This window comes from Uloborus diversus, chromosome 5, assembly GCF_026930045.1.
Source record: "Uloborus diversus isolate 005 chromosome 5, Udiv.v.3.1, whole genome shotgun sequence".
In the NCBI taxonomy this organism is placed as follows: domain Eukaryota; kingdom Metazoa; phylum Arthropoda; class Arachnida; order Araneae; family Uloboridae; genus Uloborus; species Uloborus diversus.
This window is the reverse complement of record NC_072735.1, coordinates 22,948,812-22,973,110: the sequence shown is the minus strand read 5'-3', so window position 1 is coordinate 22,973,110 and position 24,299 is coordinate 22,948,812. Positions and strand designations below refer to the sequence as shown.

The 24,299-nt window shown below is 36.7% G+C and overlaps 1 protein-coding gene across 4 annotated transcripts in view; it reads left to right on the top strand.

The window, feature by feature from the left end:
• The window catches only part of LOC129222851 (6-phosphofructo-2-kinase/fructose-2,6-bisphosphatase-like), a 141,390-nt gene that overhangs the window by 29,220 nt on the left and 87,871 nt on the right, over positions 1 to 24,299 (top strand). For 2 of the 4 annotated variants that reach the window (XR_008580619.1, XM_054857404.1), the window contains exon 1: positions 21,448 to 22,677. The exons of the other annotated variants lie outside the window; for them this stretch is intronic. Coding sequence is in view for 1 of the 2 variants with exons in the window: in XM_054857404.1 (XP_054713379.1) it covers positions 22,611 to 22,677 (67 nt within the window). In the remaining variant the exon portion in view is untranslated. Of the gene's footprint in view, positions 1 to 21,447; positions 22,678 to 24,299 lie in introns of those variants that run through there. 4 annotated transcript variants of the gene reach the window in all.

Sequence of the window (24,299 nt, the reverse complement as noted above, 5' to 3'; positions counted from 1 at the left end):
TACCAACTATGTATGAAAGCAATGTATCAAATGGAGAAATGCATTTAAGAACAAAGTGAAGGATAAACATATTGGAATTAGTTAATCACCAAACGAAATGAGAAAGCAAAAAATGAAAAAAATAAAAGTAAGAAATGTACGACATTTACATAAAAAATAATATGAAAACTAAAACAATTTTAACAAAGGAGTCCACACAGAAGAAAAATAGGGAATTGCAGTAAGATCATTGACTAAATTAGAACGGTTCCTCAGGATGTGGAAAGATTCCTTCAAATATTTGTGCTTTCTGACGTTGGATTACTGATTTTTTGAATTTTCAGCACAAAGGTATTTATTCGTTATTTAGTTGGCTTAAACGGGCCGTACGTTTGCATTCTACTTTCTTTTTTCTTTCTTCTTGCCTTGAATTTTTGGTTGTATTTGTTATATCTGGTAGCTTTTGAATTTTGCTTCATTTTTCTTATTTTGCCTTGTTACTGTTTTAATTTGATTTGTATTTTTGATAATAATTTGTTCTTATGTGCTTTGAAATTTTGTTTTTGGAATGTCTCAAATTAATAGGTTTTGCAATCTTCGTATTAAGAAGTTTCGCTTTTTGAACCACTTAAAATTTCTTCAAGAATGTAGGCGCAGGAAAGTTATTCCGAATTTTATTTCTTTGAAATGTAACTTACCACGGTCTGTAAAAATTGATAAAGTTATTTTTCGGTCGAAATTGGCTCTACTTAGAGCTTCGATCCAAGAAACTAGGAAACGCCTCTCGTTTATTGAACGTGAGCTCTATGATTTGCATCTCTCTATTTCAAATTCTATTTCTGATTTTGATTATGTTGATAGAACTTCTTGGTCTAGAACCCTTCGTTCTTCGGAGAATCATCAAGTTGTTTTGAAAAAGAAATTAGCTAAACTTTATAGAAATTCGAAAGTTGTTCCTTCGGAAAATTTACCAGTGGTAAATAAAAATGTTGTCGTTAATATTTCAAGTGTTCCTTTAAACAGTTCTCAAATTAATGCTCTGAAATGCAATGATAACTTTGCTCTGGCCAGCAAACCTTCTTTTTCTAAGCTTATTGCTCCTATTGAGAAAGCTTTTAAATTTAGTGCCTTATCATCCAATCAAAAAGATTGCGTTAGGCATCTTATTGCTTCTAATGTGGACTTTAATTCTAGAATTTCCAATCCCGTCTTTACTAATACTGTTAGTCGTACTGTAAAGAATTTAATTTCTAATTCAGATATTGTTGTTACCAAAGCTGACAAGGGTGGTCAAATTGTTGTTCTTGACAAATCATCTTATGTTGACAAAACTAATGATTTGATTTCTTCTGGTCCATACTTAGAGATTTCTAAAGATCCGAGTGAAAATGAGTTAAAGGCTATTTCTTCTGCTGTCAAGTCTGTTCAGTCTATTCCATTAAATGTTAAACGCTCTGTTATTCCTTCTATTGCTAATTGCGCTAGATTTTATGCTTTACCTAAGGTACATAAAGCTGGCATTCCTTTCAGGCCGATTGTTTCCAATATTGGTACGGCTTCTTATAAACTTGCAAAATATTTAGTCTCTGTGTTTTCTCCTCTTATGAGTCATAATGTATTCACTGTAAAAAACTCTATCGATTTTGTCAAAAAAATTCAGAATTGCGTTCCAAATAATTCTTTTATGGCTTCTTTTGATGTGAACTCATTATTTACGAACGTTCCGGTCGAGGGTTCATTGTTATGCCTTCAGAGTAGACTGTCTGAATTTCATTTTACTTCTAAGGAAATTGAGGATTTAGTTTTCCTTACTCATACTTGTCTAAAGCAATGTTCCTTTGTTTTTAATGCTAAATTTTATATAATGTCGGATGGTTTGGCAATGGGAAACCCACTTAGCCCCATCCTTAGTGATATTTACATGCATTACTTTGAGCTCAAGTTGTTTCAGAAACTACAGTTTCAATTCTATGTTCGCTACGTTGATGACTGTTTTGTTCTTATGAATCACGATCAACTAAGCATCGATGATGCTTTATCTATTTTAAATTCCATTGATCCACATATTCAATTCTCTTGTGAAAAAGAACAGAATAATTGCCTTCCATTTCTGGATGTTCTCGTTTCACGAACTGAGTCCGGTTTTGAAACTACAGTTTATCGCAAACCTTTTGCTGTTTCATTACCCCCACATAGATTATCGTCTCACCCTCCTAATCAAAAATATTCAGCTTTCAACACATTTGTTTATCGTGCAATGAATATTTGTTCTTCCCCTGAGCTTCTTAACGCGGAACTCAACTATTTAAGAGCTGTGGCTGTTGATAGAGACTATCCGCCCACCTTAGTTGATTCCATTTATAAAAAACTTTGCAAAAAATCTCAAAATATTGCTCTTAATAGAACTTTTAACACTAAGAATTTAGTTGTTCTGCCTTTCTTCCCTGGTATTAGTTTTCAGGTTGCTAAGATTCTGAAGCGATTCCAATTCCAAGTGGTATTTTCTCCTATTAATAAACTTTCTTTCTCTTCTCTTAAAGATCCCATTCATCCTCTTAATTGTTGTGGGATCTACAAAATTGTTTGCAATTGCGGACTCGGATACATCGGACAGACCCGCCGTTCTTTGAAATTTCGGTTAAAAGAACATCAAAACTATGTGAGGAAACAACAGCTGAATAAATCCAGTATTGCCCAACACTGTTGGGAATCAAATCATTCTTTTGATTTTAACTCTTATCAAATTATCCAAAAATGCCCCAATTCGTTGGATCTTGATTTTTGGGAATCTTTCCACATCCTGAGGAACCGTTCTAATTTAGTCAATGATCTTACTGCAATTCCCTATTTTTCTTCTGTGTGGACTCCTTTGTTAAAATTGTTTTAGTTTTCATATTATTTTTTATGTAAATGTCGTACATTTCTTACTTTTATTTTTTTCATTTTTTGCTTTCTTATTTCGTTTGGTGATTAACTAATTCCAATATGTTTATCCTTCACTTTGTTCTTAAATGCATTTCTCCATTTGATACATTGCTTTCATACATAGTTGGTAAATTTATTGCTAATTTATTCAGAGTGGCTTCATTTTTGGACTTTTTGCATTGTTTATGGGTTTTCTTTCAAAATTTATTACTTAACGGTTTTTTTCCTGATGGAATTATATAATAAATTTTGCCTTCATGGTGTCATTTTATCTTTTTTGTTTTGTTTAATTTCTAGTTTTTGATATTTATACTGTCTCCTGTTCCACCGTGTTGCTTTTCTCGGATGACTTTTCATCCAGAAGCTCACATTTCTTTGCATTGAAAAAGGTGTTCCTTGTAACACCGAAACACGTGTCTGCAATATCTTCAAATATTTGTGCTTTCTGACGTTGGATTACTGATTTTTTGAATTTTCAGCACAAAGGTATTTATTCGTTATTGTGTATGTAGTTAATCCTCTATTTTACACAGATTTTTAAAATTGCTCTGAACACCAATATTAGGGCTCTCGTTAGAAAGGTGCAAATGTCGACCGCCTGACTAGATTACTGAATTTGAAGTCGTTGACGACTTGTCAAATATTTAATTCATCCAAAATATCTCGGTGGTTATAAAGAACAGCCAAGTTGTTTAATCGTTTCTACTTTTCAGCTTACCTGCTTTTTACTGTAATAATTGTTTTAACTCACATTACGGAATGTATTTTACAAGGTAACTATCTCCAAACTAGGAAAATAAAAAAATGCTAAGACAAATTTGAGTTTAGAAAGCATTAAATAGCTAATAATTTTCTTAAATGATTGGGGGGGCTCTGCCCCCTCAAAAACTTTTTTGAGGGGGCTCGGGCCCCCTCAGGCCCCATGGAGTCGGCGCCACTGTTAACGTTTCAAGCCATTTAAATACTAAACCCAATATAATGTCACCGAGATGCTAGACAATAAGCGGTTTTACTTAGTAACATTGTCATAATGATTATAACACGAGGGCAAGGTTATTAAATAAACCCATACCTCACTTGATTTTTTTAAAAATTAATTCATAAAGAAAATCATAACTTCATAACACATAAGTTTTACTGAAGAATCCAGAACCTATTTCTGTGTGAATTTCAAAACAGTTGCTGATTTGTTCTTAAAGCCATGATACAGTTGAGATAGCATATTGATACAATAGAACCTCGGTTATCCGAGCTTCGATTAACCGAGCCGACAATGAAGTCTTTTTTTTTTCTTTTGTCAAAAATACGTAAGCTCTAAAAAGGACGACGTGTTTTATTTCTTTGCCTGTGCTGCCTGCTGTTCTCCCTCTAAAACTAACTTCTAAGAAACCTAAGACAGACCCATATTTAGAGCAGATGACAGATACTGCTTACACCAATAGAAATTTTTTTGCTTAAAATATTGCTTCATCGGGGAGATATTGCCAGAAATTCGGGACTTTTGTAAAGAATAGTAACAGATTTAACAACAAAGATGTACATTTAATAAAATGATGAATTTTAAATTTTAAACTAAATTTATTTTCTGGAAATTTTGTGTTTTTCAAAGGCATCTGTTAATATTTAAATCTGCATTGTAAAAAAAAAATCAATTGACTTTTAAAACTTACTACAAGTTATTTTCTTATTTTAGTTTTTTAACTGTAAAACATTATTTTTGCATGTTCATTTTTATCCTTTAAAAATATTTTATTGTATTTTATTTAATACACACATTTTAAAACTTTGAGATCCTGACATGCTTTTGTACAAAGTTTTTACTAATCGAGATCTCCGACAGCCGAGGCACCTGCGGCATACCAGTGAGTTAAATGTATTCTGCAACTCTGTACTTCTTACTCCAGTAATACTTCTTCAGCAAACAAAAATGCTTTTATTCAAAATATGCTGTATGTGTTTTGCGTTCTTTTTAATTATCTACGTAAAAAAGGCAAAAGAAAGGTCAATTTTAAAAAAATAAATAAAATAGTGAAATTAATTTAATTTTTTTTGCGGGGGGGGGGGGGGGCGCACGTGCCCCCCCCCCCCCCCCCCCCCCCCCGCATTAAATCCGCTACTGCTCAACCTCAACGTTCAATTACATGTATTTTAAAATGAGTTATATTTAATAACAACTGAATAATTTAAAAGGATGCAAATAGGTTTTAATTTTATGTATTATTTAGGCTGACACTACATATCAATTAAAATAAACGTTCCCCATTGCCCATTTTCATAATTTGTTTTCAAATTGTATTTAAAAATCCCATTAATGCCAATAATTTCACATCATTTTAATTGAATTCGAAATTCTGATAGTCATGATTGATGACTTATTACAGGCACATGCTTGTAGAAGTATTTAAAGATAAACGTATTTTTAAGGAACTGTGTATCTATAAAATTGAGCGTGGGATTCGCATTTCCGATATGAAAATGAAAATAAGAGGAAAAAATCCCTTGGGGGGAACGGTAAGGTTTTTTTCTTTCTTTATTTTTTTCCTTATTTATTTATTTATTCATTTTGTGTGTGCGTGTGTAAAAAAGTAAAAAGGATGGGGTCGTTTCCAAAATTTTAAAAGTATTTTTTTCTGAAAGCGCATGCTTAAAAACATAGGATCTGACCATTTTTTAAATAACTTGTTTCAGTTTAATATTTTTAAAACATTACTTAAATCGGCGAGCTTTCATTGTTTAGTGCTTCTGTCTGATGACATCACAAATGATGAAATGCCATTCTGTGTGTTGCTATTCACAGAGCAAAATATTTAATTCGCATCTTTACTCACGTGTATTGGCAACGATATGGTTGATAGCAAGCGTTGAGCGCAATTTTAATTCGCTTATTGATTATCATAGCGTGGAAACGCGGAAACAAGATGCGCCAAAATGCATCATTTGTGACGTCATCAAGACCACGCCTTGTTTGAAAAATCGGACATTTAAAAAAATTAATTAAAAAATATCTGTTGGAAAAATGAAAATATTTTCTGGGTACATGCTTTTTTTTTGCTTATTCTATCAATTTCAGTGACAAAAAGTACTACTTTTGACTGAAGGAAGCAACCCCATTATGACTAACGAACCGTTCAAAACTTGGGGAAAATTTTGCGTACGAGTAAAAATCTTACTACCTTCAAAAAAAAAAAAAAAAAACTCGGTGTTAAAGAACTGTCACAAAAAATATTTTGATGCAAAAATAAGTATTTCTAAAAAGAAAATGAAAATTCGAGAATTAGTCTAAGTCTCGGGAAAAAAGATCGATGCTTATTTATATTGCATTTTTCTTTTTAGAGTAAAAATTTTTTCTAAGGTAGACGACAAAAATCTCCGATACCGGTTATATCATCCTGCGGACCGGTGCCGGTCTGTCGAACCAGTGGTTGATAATCGATGTCACAATCTATGCTCGAACTCTTTTCAGACGTTAGCAAATGGAATCACAATACTTTTTCCTCTGCATTGATACCCTTCCGTAATTCTTTTAGTTCGTGGAAATCAACTGCATGGCTGACTAAGAAATTGATGCATCGTAGAAACGAGCAGTGGCGTAGCTAGACCCGACTTTCGGGGGGGGGGGGGTTACTTCTTTTATATATATATATATATATATATATATATATATATATATATATATATATATATATATATATATATATATATATATATATATATATATATAAATATATATATATAGTATATATATATATATATATATATATATATATATATATATATATATATATATATATATATATATATATATATATATAATCGTTTTTCCTTTTCTTCTTTTTTTTTTCTTTCTCATCTCTCTTCCTTTTCTCTTTTTTTTTTTTTTTTGAGACTAACGTTTCGGGGGGGGGGGGGGGTTTGTCCCCCAAACCCCCCCCCCTTAGCTACGCCCCTGGAAACGAGACCGGATGGGCGAGAGTAGACTATTATATAGTAGAAAAGGGGTAGAACTCAAAATCGGCTGGTCACGGCTCGGAACACAACGACACCAAACACCCACCAAACAACCGACTACATTTGTAGTCGGTGGTCTAACGCGTTCGTTATCAAATCTTTAGGACCGAAAGTTCTATGGTTTGTCGTTTGTCGCTAGCAGTTACCATGGGTACAGAATTGCTTCCTTTCACTTCAGACTTTCCCTACCCTTCTAAATTGTAACGATGCTGCTGCCTTCTGTCGCAGCCTAAGTCAGACCCTTCCTCATTTTTTCCATTGGGATCAGGCAGGAACACACTGTTTTCGCGCTTGTTCGTAGTGACAGTATCTGATTACCTTTTACCGCACGGGTCTAATAGGTTTGGGCCTGGGTCCCATCTTCCTAAGGGGTCCCAAATTACCTAAAGAATTACGCATTACAACTATATGAAAAATACATGTATTTTTAAGATAATAATAATAATTAAAAAACATGACTTGTTAATTGGAAAAAATCTTCCTTAAAGGAAATTTTTTATTCATTCGGCCATTAACGGATTAACCATATCACAACTATGAGGGACTCTAAAGGGGATTGATAAATGCATATGTTAAACGATTTATACATAATTCTGTGACAGACAAAGAAGAAAGAGGCCTTCAAAAATGCATTCCAACGGTCCCCAAACCTGTAAATCCACCATTGCATTCCGCTATAGGATATTTTCGAGGGGCCTCCAATTTATTGTGTGCCTAAAGCCTTACTTGTAGTTAGTCGGGCCCTGCGTAGTGAAGACGCTTAGAAGTGCCTATGGTGACCGCGGTCCTGCCTTGAAGTGTTTTTGAAGTATGTAACAAAGCTATCTTATTGGCCGATGAATATATCGACACACAAAAAAAGGTCGTATTACTCGCACCATAAATTTGTAATTTTTTTGAGCAATGCTGATTGCTTATTGTTCTTACTTGACTGTCCTTGGCGTTTACGCTGATAATATTTTCTCCCCGCCTCCCTCTGCAGCACTACCGTCGGCCGGCCGCCTCACGATTCTGCTCCTCTAGCGAAAACCGTCTTCAGGTTGTGTCACTTACTTGCCTACCTTTACACATACACCTACACACACACACACACACACACCTACACCTATACACACAAACACATACACATATGCATACATACAGACACCTACACATACACACACACCTACACATACACACAACTATCCACACATACACATATCCCCCCACACACACAAACACACAACTACCCACACACACACACAAACACACATGCCTACACACACATACACATACCCCCACACACAAACATACCCCCTCTCCCCCCGCCACACACAAACACACATGCCTACATACACCACACACTCGTGATTGCGAAAAACATAATTTGAATTTAAGATGTCAAAGTTCAATTTTTTTTTTTTTTTTAACCATTACTTTGCTTGCAGCGATTTTCAACAGTCGTAGCAAAATTCACCGGATTACTACGAAATTGCCATAGACATTTGAATAATCAAATTAAAATAAAAGAAATCATGGATTTAATTTTATACTATTATTTCCTATTTAGTTTTTAATGTTTACTTTTTTTGGATTTTTTTAAATCTTTTTATTTTGATTTATTGATATTTTACTTACTGCAGCTTACTTAACTTTCTTATTTATTTCAAAACGAATTCTGAGATAATTCTTCTTCTTAGTCAAACATATTGAAAGTTAAAGTTTTATTTCTTTGATCACAATATTTTTGTAATTTGTGCTTTGCTGAAAGTAAATTTAAAATCATTTATTCAAAATGAATATTTTTTTTTAAATAAAAGTTAAGTTTATCATTAAAAAAGTATTTAACTAAATGTACTTCTTAAAATTAATTTAATTTAATTTTTGAAAGCCAAGGAGTCAAAGTGCATCTTTCTGCTGTCCCTGCCAAAAGATTGAGAATAATATTATAACGGATTCGGTGCGACTTCCACTTTCTTGAAATGAAGACACAGTTCTTGATAAAAACACAGGAAATTTATTTACACTATGTACAGGAAAGATCTTCAACAACTGCTAAATTATTCATCAGCAATTAAGCAATTATCACACAACACCGTAAACTCAACGTTTACACACGTATTTACTTCCAAATACGAAAACAACACAGCGAAATGCCTCGCAATAAACAGAGCAAAAACGCACTCAGTTCGAAATCTCAATCGAAACTAACTGTTTATCCATCGCTAACGGCTTATATATACCGAAAAGAAATCTCTCAAATATTCCAGAAAATGCTACGACGTTCTACAACTACACTTCCATTGATAAAATCAGTGAATGAAATAAGAAAAAAAAGAATAGGGGGTTGTATACTTGAGCCATATGTTAAGGGGTTGTATATTCATTACGGGAAATTATTTACAGGTTACGTTACTACAATAATTACTATTTACAGGATTTGTAACATGGCCCCCTTCCTAAGGACTGCACGTCCCGGGCAGTACAATCCCCAGAAAGGGTGCCAAACTTCTATCGCAAGTTCACAATTACACACATTAAATAATAACTAACAGATACAGAAAACACAATAATAACAAGAAAAATTACTAAACATTAAAAGCAAAAATTATCTACAACTTTTATGTTATCAACCATGGTTGTTTACGTAATACTCATGAACTATGGCCATAGTATGGGGCTAACCGATCATAATGTACAACCCTAGGTTTTGCATTAGGTGATTTTTGGATCCTCACTACGACGTCATTTAGTCGGTTAAGGACTTTGTAGGGTCCATCCCAATGCGACTGCAATTTGGGTGAAAGACCTTTCCGTCGGATGGGATTCCATAACCAAACCTTGTCGCCTTCGTTGAATTCATGTCCAGTAGACCTTGTGTCGTATCTGGTCTTCATCTTCTCCGCCGCGATGTTGATTCGCTCTCGTGCGAAGTTATGAACGTCTTCCAACCGGGCCTGGAGATCCTGGATGTACTCCTCAGGCGATGAAGGCGCATCCGGAGGACGACCGAAGACGAGATCACAAGGTAGCCGAAGCTCTCGTCCGAAGAGCATCTGAGATGGGGCAAATCCGGTAGTCTCGTGGACAGCACTGCGGTAGGCCAGCAGGAACAAAGGTAGCTTCTTGTCCCAATCCTGTTGATTTCTGGATACCATAAGTGAGAGATTATTCAGGATTGTGCGGTTAAATCTCTCCACCATGCCGTCCGATTGTGGGTGTAGTGGTGTTGTCCTAGTTTTCTCAATTCCAAGAATTTGACATAGGCCCTTAAACACAGCAGAGATGAAATTCCTCCCTTGATCGGAATGAATCTGCAAAGGTGTTCCATATCTCGAGATCCAATGTTGGACCAGAGTCTCTGCTACGGTGGTAGCCTCTTGATCTGGAATGGGATATGCTTCCGGCCATTTGGTGAAGTAGTCGATGGAAACAAGAATGTATTTGTTCCCATCAGCAGTTCTTGGTAGAGGACCCAGGATGTCGATCCCAATTCGTTCGAAAGGAGCTCCAACGTTGTACAGATGTAGCTTCCCTCTGCTTCTTTTCTTCGGTCCTTTACGAGCAGAACAGGCGTCACAAGAATGGCACCACTTCTCCACATCATCCTTCGCCTTGCTCCAGAAGAAGCGCTCCCGAACTTTATTGAGGGTTTTCAAGACACCAAAAAGTCCTCCAGTCGCACTACTATGTATTTCTTTCAGAACATCTGAAATCCTTGATCGGGGAAGTAGTAACTGCCACCTAGATGTTTTGCCGTCGTCAAATTCCCATTTTCGGTGTAGCACGCCGTTCCGTAAATGGAGCGAGTTCCATAAAGCCCAGTATCTTTTTGTTGCAGGACTGAAGATGGAAACGTCCTGCCAGCTAGGTCGCCGACGGTCACTTTCCATGAACTCCAAAATTGGTTTTATGTCGGGGTCTTCAAGTTGATCTTTTCGAACTTGGTCGTCACTCCATGGATCAGGTTCTGAAGATATTGGAGTCACTGTCACCTGATAGGCGGTAGAGCTAGTCGTTCCATACTGTTTCTCGATTCGGGAACAATAGTGGCAGTTCTCAGGACAGGGTCTCCTTGATAAAGCGTCAGCATTCCCGTGAGATAACCCTTTTCGATGCTTGATCTCCATGTCATATTCCTGGAGCCGCTGTATCCATCTCGTTATCTGGCCTTCCGGATTTTTGAAGTTCAAAAGCCAAGTTAATGAGGCATGATCTGTCCGAAGCAGAAATTTTCGGCCGTAGAGGTAATGATGGAAGTGTTCTACAGCTTTCACTATGGCCAGTAACTCCTTTCTGGTGACGCAGTAATTTCGCTCCGACTTTGATAAGCATTTGCTCCAGTAAGCGATGACATGTTCATTTCCGTCAATTTCTTGGGATAAAACAGCTCCGATGCTCTCGTTGCTCGCATCAGTGTCCAGGATGAAGGGTTTTTCAGGCTGAGGATAGGCGAGGATAGGCGTTGATGTTAAAGCCTCCTTCAGTCGTAGAAATGCATCTTCGCATTCTTTGGACCATTCAAACTTTTGCTTGCTCTCCGTCAGCTTATGCAAAGGTCGTGCAATGTTGGAAAAACCCTTCACAAACTTCCTATAGTACGTGCAGAGCCCCAGGAAACTTCGCAGCTGATGGATGTTTTCGGGACGACTCCAACTCTTGACAGCAGATACCTTTTCTAGATCGGTTTGCACACCCTCAGAAGAGATGATGTGACCAAGATAGTTTTTTCCCGGCGGAACAAATTACATTTGGACGGACTTAACTTCAGATTGGCTTCCTTAAGCTTTTGCAGCACCTTCCTAAGATTTGCCAGATGTTCTTCGAAGCTGCGTCCCACGATGATGATATCGTCTAAGTAGACCAGACAGGATTCGTAAGAGAGTCCTCTTAACACTGTCTCCATAAGACGCTCGAACGTAGCTGGTGCATTGCAGAGGCCGAAGGGCATCACTTTGAACTGCCATAAGCCTTGTCCAGTTGTAAACGCTGTCTTCTCTCGGTCATCAGGGTGTATCTCAACCTGCCAGTAGCCGCTCTTCAAGTCCAGGGTCGAAAACCACTTGTGTCCGGAAAGAGTGTCCAAGGTGTCGTCTATCCGTGGAAGAGGGTAACTGTCTTTCTTGGTGATTTCATTCAGTCGTCGGTAATCGACACAAAATCTGGTGGAGCCATCTTTCTTTCGGACCAAGACGATGGGAGAGGCCCCAAGGACTGGATGAAGGTTCGATTACATCATTCTCCTTCATCTCTTTCAGCATAGGCGTCGGAAGCGGGGGAGCTGGGGGAGCTTGAGCTCCCTCTATAATATTTCAGACCGGCTCAGCTCCCCCGGAAAAATTCTAACCGTATAGCTCTTTGCAGTACATTGTCTATCTCAAACCTGATTTCAAAAATGAGATCTACCTTTTTTAGGAATTTCCACATAATAACCAACAAAGAAAGGGGAGAGATGAAGTGGTCAGTACATTTGTGTTTCCCTCTTTTCAAACCTCTCGATTCCCGGAAGAAAAAGAAAAGTATTGAAGACAAGTTATCTACATATGGGTGTTTTCCGCCCTCTCCACTTTGAGCTTGTCTTTCGCAAGTGTATTACACATTACACTGTAGCTCAGTTTAATGTTCATGCCATTTGTATCTCACACTTCCACTAAAAAGAGATAATCGTGAGCCAGTTTTGTATTTAAATATGAAGGTGCTCCAGACACGTATCAAAAAGAAGGTTTCTAAGGTAAACAACATCTGACCTTCCGGACGCTATCTAAAGAATCTCCGGCGAATCCTTTTAAATTCGTTGATTAAAACAAACTTGCAAAATATGAAACGAAAGTTAAATTAAAATACTGAGTGGTCATATAATATTTTTGTTTATAGTAATCATCAAAAAAAAAAAAGAAAGAAAGAAAGAAAGAAAAGGAAAGAAAGGAAAAAAAAAAAACAATGCAGAGGAAGAAAAGAAAAAAAGTTCAATTTACAAACAAATTTATTTAGCATTTTTATCCATCGTTTCTTTCTCTTTTTTATTTTTTTTTCATTTCTTCATAAAAAGTTCAGCCCCGATCAAAGAAAATTCTTTAGCGAGTTCTCAAAAGTTTAGCAATGTAGTTATTGAACAAAAAATAGTTCTAAACTAATTTTCGAGGGATTATGATCGTATGTTTCGGGTGTTAAATTCCACGTTTTGATCAAAAGATACGATCCCCTACCTCCTAAATTATTAAAAAGCGTTGCAATGTTCGTTTTTGGAGATCAATATCCTGAAAATTCGCGGAAGAGAGCCCATGACTGAACACCTTGCCCTCCACAATAAGATAGATTATATAATATTCCGTTCAATTTCAAAACATTGCTATGCCTCTAACTAGACACGTACCGAGTAGCACTTTGGCCGAGTACCGAGTACTCGGCCTTTCATTACTCGGCCGAGTACCGAGTTACCAAGTACTTGGCCTTTCACTACTCGGCCAAGTTACCAAGTACCAATTATGTTTTAAGAAGAACCACGGACACACATGTAATGAATTTTGAACTTATTGGAATAGTTGTATAGACCTTGTCCATATAACAGTTCTTAAAATTAAATTCCTGCTGAAATTTAATTACGCATTATTTGAAAAATTTTGTTTTTGTCAAAAATTTTACAAAAAAATTATTTTTAAAATTAAAAATAAATAAATAAAAGGTATAATTAATCAAGTTGGAATTAAAACAAAGTATACCAATCTATTATAGTTCTAGTCCGCCAAACATAAATAATGTTTAAAAACAAATAAAACAAATGTGCAGGAACACTGCAGACACGTATTTCTGCATTACAAGGAACGTCTTTTTCAGCGCATAAAATGTGAGCTAAAGAATGTAAAGACATTCGACAGAAGAATCCGACTTTTGGCGGATGCCTTTAAATCCACGAGCTCACATTTTGTGCATTGAAAAAGGAATTCCTTGTAATGCCAAAACACGTGTCTGCACTGTGCTTTTAACATTGTTTTATTTCCATTTATTTTTTAAGCAAGGTATTTTTATACTTCTTATAACTAATTTTTGTTTGTAGCAAAAATCCATTTTTAATATAAAAATTCCATACTTTCTACTATTACTTTTCTGCACAATTTTTAATAAATAAGTTTTATTAACTTTGGGAACATTAAAATAAAGACTAATTCCATTAAAGCATTACAGACTTCATTATTCTCAAAATTTAAATTTGACTTGTAAATGATTGCAGAAAATTATATATGCTTGCGCTTTTTTATAAATTTTAATATCTGTCTTGGACAATATTCAATTTTTTGCAACTACTCGGTATTGGCCGAGTATCTGATCAAAATTGGGCCGTGTACCGAGTGCTCGGCAAATTGGCCGAGTAGTTACCGAGTACTCGGTGCGTCTCTACCTCTAACATTAACAAATATGATCTATCTCGAATAATTTTCGGAGAGCGACACCCGAAACTCCTCTATGATATCAAAAAAGAAGGATGAAAATTCAGTTTTTAAAACTACAATTTCTAAAACTTTAAGGGGAAGGAATCTTTTACAATAACCTCATTGAGGAACGCTCTCTAAGACTTCAATTTCTAAAAAATTCCAGAGAGCCCTAGAACTTCCCCCTTTACCTGACATCATTGAAGACCGTCTTCAATTGCGTTTTTGGAACTTCAATTTTGAAATATTGGGAAAGAGATGTAAATCGATTGAGGACAATCCTTGAGTCATATCATTTTCCCTAACGTCATAAATATGGTCCGAATTCGCGCTTTAAAGACATAAATTCCGAAAAATTTCCAGGGAGGGCATTTGAACATTTTCTCCCCTTAACATTACCAAAGACCGTCTAAACTAAGTTTTTAGAACTAAGATTTCGGAAATTTTCCGGGACTGAAGCTCCAGGACCCCCTATTGATGTGTGCTCATCTTCGAGAACTGACCGACCCCCTTCCAAAAAAACCAGAAGTTTTATCACCTCATTCTCTCCATATACTATTGAGGCGGTGAGAAGCAAGAGGATGTAAGTAGCAAAATTAAAAATTTGGAGATAACCAGTACAAATAGTAGAGAAACCTTTCCTCTGTCTTGGGGTGAGAGATAATACTAGTAGCGCTGGTTGGTGCTGCTGTACAGCATGATTTAGAAAAAATATTAATGAACTCTTACCTGAGACGTTATCTTTAAACGCATTTTACTCAAAACTTGAAGATATCCACTTACATCCCTTTATTTCTCACTGCCTCAATTTATATATTAGATATGATTGAAAACATTACTGGGAAATGGAGAGGAAGACGAAAGGATCGACAATCATTTCAAATAAGAAATTTTTTTCAAGTGCTCCCCCCCCCTTCCCCGCCAAAAAAAAAAAAAAAATCTGGTGGCGCTACTGCTTCTGTCCCTTGCATCCCTATCTTGAGCCCCAGCTCCCCCTACGTTTATATACTTCCTACGCCTCTGTCTTTCAGAAGGGTTTCAACCTCTTCCTTCTTAGCGAACGGTAGTCGTCTTGGATGCTGTTTAATAGGGGGGTGTTCTCCAGTGTAAATCCTATGCTGCGTTAAATTCGTACGGCCAACATCCTCCGATGTAGATGAAAACAGATGCTTGAAGTCGTCCACGAATTGTTCCGCAGCAGTTCTTTGATCCTTCGATAAGGGTGCACTCCGAATTAACTTCTATGTCAAGGACTCAGAAGACACAGTCTCGGGGGAATTGATTCTTCTAATGATGCAGTTTACGGGAGTACAAGTTGCTAACACTTCGCCTTTCCGGATATTCCTTGGCCTTTCACTCACGTTGGCGACTCTCACAGGAATTACATCCTTAGAAAGGTCCACAAGCGTAGATGCTACCAGCACTCCTTTTCGGTTATTGCTTAAGTTGGGGTATTCAATGAGTCCAAATCTAAAACTATTGCTTTCTTCAAGGGAGCCAGGTATTAATGATTCTGACCTTGAGGGAATCGATAAATCTGTTTGGGCTATTATTTGATGAGCGGATTTTACATCACTTTCTGCGGGGAAAACGGCTATGTCTTCTCTCATCGAGTGCAGCTCATTAGTCTTGAAGTCGAGGTTGAAGTCATACTTCTTTAAAAAGTCCAATCCGAGAATGAAGGGGTCCGTGATATCAGCAACGAATGCCGTATGATGGTAGGTGGCATTCCCAAACACTATTTCCAAGTCCACTTTACCCTCAATCTCAATTTTGTCACCTGTCACAGTCTGGAGACTTACGCGTGGCGATGTCCACAACAGTTTCAATCCAAATTCACGAGCCACATCTGTCCGAACGATTGTCACATTGGCTCCAGTGTCGACAATCAGTTTGCAAGGATTCCCATTTACATGTGCGTAAATGAAAAGTCCATCACTGCCACTACTAGTAGAGGAAATCTGCAGAGCTCTGGTGGAGGTGATCTCTTTCCCTCGCGTAGCTTGGCGAGCCGGACAACTCCTTCGCAGGTGTCCTTCACTACCGCATTTCCAGCACTTCTGCTCTTGTTTCTTTTGGGCTGTTATGCTGCTCAGATGTCTTGCCAAGTCACCGAGTTGTCTCTCAAGTTCAGCGAGGTGGGACGACCTGGAATCAGACTCATCAGCTTCCTGAGTCCGGATTAGATGGCGATCCACACGGGTTGCTTCTTGGGCGGCCTCGTATCTCATCGCATACACAACAGCAGAATTCAGGTCTTTGACATCCACCATCCGTAGAGCTTTCTGGATTTCCGGATCTCGAACCCCGTTGATGTAGTAGTTGAGTGCCAGGTTGTCTCGAACATCCGCAGGACAGTCACAAAAAGCAAGATGAGACAATCTCTCGACGTCCGCCTCTAGCTCTTGCAGGGTTTCCCCGGTTTTCTGGAAACGGGACTTCAACTGGAGTCGGCTGAAATCTTTCTGGCACTTCTCACCGAAGCGAAGCTCCAACGCAGATGTGAGGGCGGCGAAATCCAGGCGCTGGCTGTCCGGAAGGGTCTGGAGAATGTCCGCTGCGTCACCTCTCCGGGATGCTGCAAGATGACAGGCCTTGGTAGCAGAGTCCCATCCGTTCGCTTCCGCCACTATCATGAATTGAGTTTTGTAAACCTGCCACGAAGTTTTCCCATCAAATGTGGCAAGTTTAATGGACGGTCGAGCAACCGATGTGGGAGCGCCGAACTGTACAGAGCTGCTTTCCGCGGTCGCCAATCTCCTTTCCACGTCCTTAAAGATCTCTTCTTTAAATAGATGAAATCTTCTGTCTTCATCTTCAAATTTATTTTCTACAGCATTGAATCGGCTTTCAACGGTATTAAATTTTTCTTCAATAGCATCAACTCGATGCTCTATGTCATTAAATTTATTTTCCATCACAGTCTTTACCGAAATAAGGTCGTTTTTAATTTCTTCTTGGTTAGACGTTAAGTCCTTTTTCAGCACCGTTAAATCGCTTTTTAACTGGTCTTGATTTGCCAACATACTTGCAGTCAGATCACTTTTTAATTGTTCTTGATTAGCCGCCATATCATTTTTTATTTGTTCTTGATTAGCCGCCATATCATTTTTAACAGAGTTGATTGCATCAAGAAGTTGTTTTAATTGTTCATCCATTGCGCGAGTAATCACCATAAAATTAAAGTCCAAATTCAAAAAAAAAAGTCTTTATGAAAAAATGTCCAAAGTCACACTTACTCCAAGAAAGTCCAGAAGAAGAGCCACGTTGGGTGCCAAATTGTAACGGATTCGGTGCGACTTCCACTTTCTTGAAATGAAGACACAGTTCTTGATAAAAACACAGGAAATTTATTTACACTATGTACAGGAAAGATCTTCAACAACTGCTAAATTATTCATCAGCAATTAAGCAATTTTCACACAACACCGTAAACTCAACGTTTACACACGTATTTACTTCCAAATACGAAAACAACACAGCGAAATGCCTCGCAATAAACAGAGCAAAAATGCACTGAGTTCGAAATCTCAATCGAAACTAACTGTTTATCCATCGCTAACGGCTTATATATACCGAAAAGAAATCTCTCAAATATTCCAGAAAATGCTACGACGTTCTACAACTACACTTCCATTGATAAAATCAGTGAATGAAATAAAAAAAAAAGAATAGGGGGTTGTATACTTGAGCCATATGTTAAGGGGTTGTATATTCATTACGGGAAACTATTTACAGGTTACGTTACTACAATAATTACTATTTACAGGATTTGTAACAATATTTTCGTGATGTATATTGTAGTTTGTCCTTGATTAATTCATTTTATTTTTTTTTTAAAGCCGGGGGGGGGGGAGAGAACGCACCTCCTTGCACGCTCCTACCAGCACTCGTGGACATAAGCATAAGATTAAATTGTCGTGATGATTTTGTTAAAGTTTTTAAAGTGTTTTGTAGTTTGTTTCTGTTTAATTAATGAAATAATATTTTTGAAGTTAGGGTGTGACCCCCTCCCCCCCCCCCCACTAAAACTCATGGGCATAAACATGAGATTAATATTCTTCGTGTTTGTGATGTACTTTATGCTTAAAACGAATTGAATTTAACTTATTTAATAAAAATACAGCTAAAAAAGTATTCAATTCATACATTTTTTTAAAAAAGTAATTTTATTTCTAAAAGCCATAGGGTAAAAGTGCACCCTATTTTTTTTTTTTTTTTTTTTTTTTTGAAAGTATATTGTAGTTTGTCGCGGGGGTTATTAATTTTTTTTAATTATATTTTTTATTATTTTTATCCAAGGATGTGAGATGTACCTCCTAACGCTAGCGGCACTCGTAACCTTTAGTGTATTTTGTAGTTTTTAAAGTGCTTTGCAGTTAGTCCCATTTTGGAGGTGCCCACAGGGGGGGGGGGGGGGAGGTGATTATGGCGCAAATTGTGCCATCAAATTTTTTTTCGTGGGGGGGGGGTGTAAATTTTTATTATACATTTATTTAAATTTATTCATTGATTTATTTTTAATTTAAAATATTTATTTTATTTTATTTCACTCTTTTTAAATATTACTTATTATTTAGTTTGTGGGGGGAGGGAGGGGTGTATTTGCGTGTATAACATTGGCGTAGCATAGAACTTTTCTAATAAAATAATAATAATAATAATAACATGGGCGGATTTATGGGGGGCAGAGGGGGGCAATGCCCCTTAGTTTTGGGAGGACTTTATGTAGTAACACCACATCTTCCAAAAATTAAAAAAAAATTTTTTTTTCTTTTTTGAATAGTTCAGAAGGGCATGGGTGGATTTATAGGGGAGGGGCGTCGGGGGCAATCCCCCAATTTTGGGAGAACTTTATATAGTAACAACACATCTTCCAAAATCTTAAAACAAAAAATCATGGCTTTTTCTTTTTTGAATAGTTTAATGAAAATGAAGAGAAAAGCGAATGTCCTTTCCTGATGGGAGAAAAGAAAAGGAAGGAAAAAAAAAAAAACGATCATTAAATACAAATAGTACAGCTCTCACTGGGGTGCTGAAAATGTGTTTAAATTCACTATTTTGGACTGAAAACCATTTGGGCAAGTATATGAATGAAAATATAGGCTAAACGAGCTATACAATAAGTTGAAACACTTTATAATAATTGACGATTATTTTAACAAATTAGAACCTAAAGCAAAGGGGAAAAAACTCCCCCCCCCCATTAGCGCTAACAGAATGATCTACTCGTTATGATTTGTGTCCACATTTAAAGTATATTTGTGCATAATATTTATGTTCTTATTAGATTAATTGGCCTTTTGAGAAATTTAAAAAACATAGTTTTTCCCCCCCTTCTCTCTCTCTCTCTCTCTTTTTAAGAGAAAGAGAGAGAGAGAAAATGAATACTGACGAATTTTCATAAAAATTACAAAAAATCAAGCAAAAATCTGCAGGTAAGAGTGAATTACAAACAGGGCTGAATTTGCCCATAAGATAAACAAGCTATTGCTTAGGGTCCCTGCTTTGAAGTGGGTTCCTAACTCCCCCCCCCCCCCCAAAAAAAATCATGATTTGTTCCTTATAAAATAGAAATTGCTTGAAAAAACTAATTTCATTTTTAAGTGCTTGAAAACCTTGAACATTTGGAAACGTGTGGCTACAAACCTTAAATTTTAAAATTTCTAACAAATGGTAGAGGGGAAGGAATACCAAAATATGTCAAATTCAGCTCCTTGCCACCTCTTGTATTAAAAGTTTAAAAATCATGGTTTTCACATTTGTAACATATTGTTTGAAATAAATTTTTGTGACAAACATGTTTCATATCTTGCTATTTATTCAATCCCGAATGCAGTATTTTGGGAATTCTATTGTATTGATTGCTTTTATCTTACTTCTTCTGCATATTGTCTATCTGTTTAGCACGGAGAAAAATACACACTACTTCTATTTCTTTTCGGTTTCTGCCCCACTTGCAACTGAAGAAAAGTTGTTATCATAAGAAATCTATGGTTTCTTTTTCCTTTTAAATTTAAAATAGCTCTTACAAAGTTAGAACAGGACTGTAAATATTTACATTCAAGTACTAAAATATCAGAGACTGGAAGGTACAAATGAAGTGCGTTAAATAATTTTATTTATTCTAGAGTCCTTGAAAATAATTAGAAAAGTCTTCTAAAATCCTAAGCAAAGTGAGCTCTAATTACTTCTACACCATATTGTTAATCTGATTAGCCAGGGGAAAAAAATGACCTCTACCTCTATTCCTTTTTGTTTTATGCACTACTTATAATACAAATACAAATGTGACAACCAGCAACAGACTCCGGGCCCAGCTAGGCTGGTCCTAGTCAATTATTTAGTCCCTAATGAAGATCAATGGCCCTCTTAAAGCTATCCACCCCCTTGCTCACTACCGCCTCTTCTGGTAAGCTATTCCAAGTGTCCATGACCCTACTAAAGTAGTAGTTTTTCTTAATTTCCAAGTTAGCCTGAGATTTAAATAGCTTAAAACAATGACCCTTCGTCCTGCTTTCCCCGCAGAAATTTAATCCATTTACATTTTTCATTTTGATACATTTAAATAACTGAATCATGTCCCCTGACTCTCCTTTGCTCCAGGCTATACATGTTAAAAAAAGGTTGTTGTAATGATAATAAAGGTTGTTGTAATCTATAGTTTATTTTTTCTTTCAAACTTAAAATGACTGTTTCTTACAAAGTTTGAACAATATTGTATAACTGTATAATCTAGTTATCAATTTCTGTCTATCCAATTAACCTTTATAAGGTTTCAAAATGCAGAATTTTATATCCATTTTACAAAATTTCCTCCAGGGGAGAAACCCCCGGATCCCTAAAATTGGAGATATTCTATTTCCCACTTAAAAAGGAGTCCTTCGTCACTCTCTTGATACCAACTCCCTCTCTTAAGGAAAATTTTAAATTTTTTATTTCTTTTCTCAATTCAAAAAGGACAGCATGAAAACATACATTAATGAAAACAACTCACAAAAAAGTAAAGCATAGACTTATGCATCACTGGAAACAGACCACAGCATGAGAGTGGGGGGCAATAAAAATGTTGCTCAAAAAAAAAAAAAAAATCCTGCCCCCCCCCCCCCAGGAATTCAGTCCTAAATCCGCCTATGAATGATAATAAATTAAATAAATAAATAAATAAAAACTATTTTGTTAAAAAAAAATAAATAAAAAAATTATTAAATAAAAACAAAAAACCCGACTGCGTAAAAACCAAAAAAACTAAAAAGAAAAATTTATAAGCCCAGTAGTTTAGAATGTTATTAAGTACTACTGAATAACTACGCCGTTGAAATAGTTTTATAACCGTACACAGATAAGGCAGTAACACAGATAATCATAAATTCAAAAGCAGAATAGAAGGATCAACAGTCGGGGCCCATTCCTTTCTGATTCAAGGAACCCCGTAAAAAAAATTTGAATGAGCCCCGACTGTTGATCCTTCTATTCGGCTTTTGAATTTATGATTTGTGAAATTCTCCCTCCCCTCCCCAAGAAAAATAATTAAATAATAATAATGATAATAATAATAATAATAATTTAAAATGAATAATTAAATAAATCGGGAACAAAGATAAGTTAAAAGATAAAATTGAAAATATCTTGATTGGATGCTTTTTCCCCTCATTTCTTCTGAAGACTGACTACCTTGGTATAAGAGTACAGAGGTATCCCCCCTCCCCCAAAGACCACAAAGCACCCAAAGAATGAGAGCCTGCCCCCCAAAAAAGGAAAATGTCCCAAACCCCCCTTAAAAATTTCAATGTCGAGGTCTGCGGCATGCCCTTCCCCCACTCATGGTGGGCAGGGGTAGGGGCATCCCTAAAAAATGATGGACACAGAAATGAACAGGAAATTTGAATGAAGGTCAAAAAGGTTGCTCACCGGCTATCGCTTCTATTCGAAGAGCCATGCGCTGACAGTGGGCGGCTGCTCAGCCTCACTCTGATTGGCAGATAGCCGAGGGTGTGTTGCTGCGCTTCCTGTGAAAAAGTCTTCCTCGGTTATTTTCAACTGCCGCAGAAACTGGATTGCTGTGTTTGGTGTCGGCTTGCAACGGGACGAGCCGGAAATATGATGTGTGACACATTTCATGGTTCAGTATTGTTTTGGAATTGCAAACAGTGCACAAATGTAAAATCGCATATTTCTCACAGAATGAAAGCGGCGTGAGTGGCTAGCTGACTGTTTTCGGTGCAAGCAGGGTGCAATACAGAAGCATCGATTTTTTTCCACCTTCGTTTATTTTGTTTACTTCGGTGCAATATGCATGTGGATTGGAGCATCGTAAATGCACACCCCGTGATGCGAAGGGAATCTGTTGTGGGTCCAGGTAATATTTTGTTTCCTAATTATGGCGCAGTGAAGCCAAACTGTTGTTAAACCAAAAAGGCTTTCATTTATTCTTCATCTCCCAAGGGCGCCCATATGCAAAATTATAAGGGGGGGGGGGGGGGGGGCTCAGAAATTTTCCCCATGACTTGGCAGAATATTTTCCCCATGAAAAGCGATTTCAGTACATATTAGAGATATTAAAATTTGACATTTTTAATAACTTATTCATTAATGGCTGGAAAAGAAATTTTTATATATTTTTGCAAAGAAAAAAGCACTAAAAGCAAGGAAGTTCTCATTTCCAGGGGAGGGGCTTGAGCCCCCTTGCCCCCCCCCTATATGGAAGCCCTTTTCATCTCCCCCCACCCCCTCAAATATTCTGCAAGGCTTTTGCTTAGACAACATGCTAGAGGCACTTTTCCTAATTCTAATTAAGTAACTGCATGTTCATTAGCTTATATTTGCTCTTGATTATAGAATATTCTTATTGGCTCTGTTAATAAGCTTTGGTACTGGGGCTATTGCCTCTGTGTTGTCATTGAGAGGGCTCAAGAAGGAGGAGTGAGCCCGCCAACCCTGGCTTACAAGGGCACCCATGTAGGGGGGGGGGGGGCTCGAGCCCCCCTTGGAAATTAGAACTTCATTGCTTTTAGTACTTTTTTTCTTTGCAAAAATATAAAAATATTTCTTCTCCAGCCATTAATGAATAAATAATTAAAAATGTCAAATTTTAATGACTCTAATCTGTCCTGAAATCTGCCTCCATAGGGAAAATATCCTGCTAAACCATGGTTAAAATTTCTGAGCCCCCCCCCCCCTTACAATTTTGCCCATGCTGGCTTATAAAGACTTTTACATGTGTTTTCTTTATATGCATATAGAGTAGAGCTTTGCTCCTTCCCCCCCCCCCCCAGTGCACACAGAAAAAATATGCCCTTCTCCATCTGAATTCAGAATGGTTAAAAATTCAAACTTTTCCTCACCATCGAATTGCTAATTTGTTATTTTTGTTCGAGTGAATACCTGTTTGTGTTCTCATAAAGTTTAAAATTATGATTTAAAATAACTCGCAAAATTTTATCAAAGGAATTTCTGCTCGAAAATATATAGTGTCATTGAAGGACTGATAATATGATCTTGCTTCCTTTCCTTGAAACTTCCTGATATCCTCAATCCTAGTTTCTAATTTTTCATTCAAAGAACATCATTCAGTTTCTTACGTGGGGTATTGTATACTCGGATTTCTTTTCATTAGTTTTCATGCAGAGATTTTGAAAGTGCATTTTTTTTTCCAAGCTAATCAAGAAAGTTGCTCAATTGAACAGAAATGAGAGGAAAAGAGCAAAAAAATCCTGTCAGATTTCTCGCATGCTATTTGAAATTTACTTGTTAGAGCTTTTTCAAAGTGCTATGGCACTAAAACTAGTAGGACTTGGCCAAGCAAGTTCCGGCACCTCTGATAAATAATATTTGATAAAGTATTACATACTTTTTGGAAATCTGTTAGGTTTTTTCAAAGCTCCCTATTGAAATTTGTCTCCTATCCGCTATCAAGTTTGTTTCCTTTGTGTTATTATCATGTATTGAATATTATTGCAAAATGGGTATGAAGTTATCAAA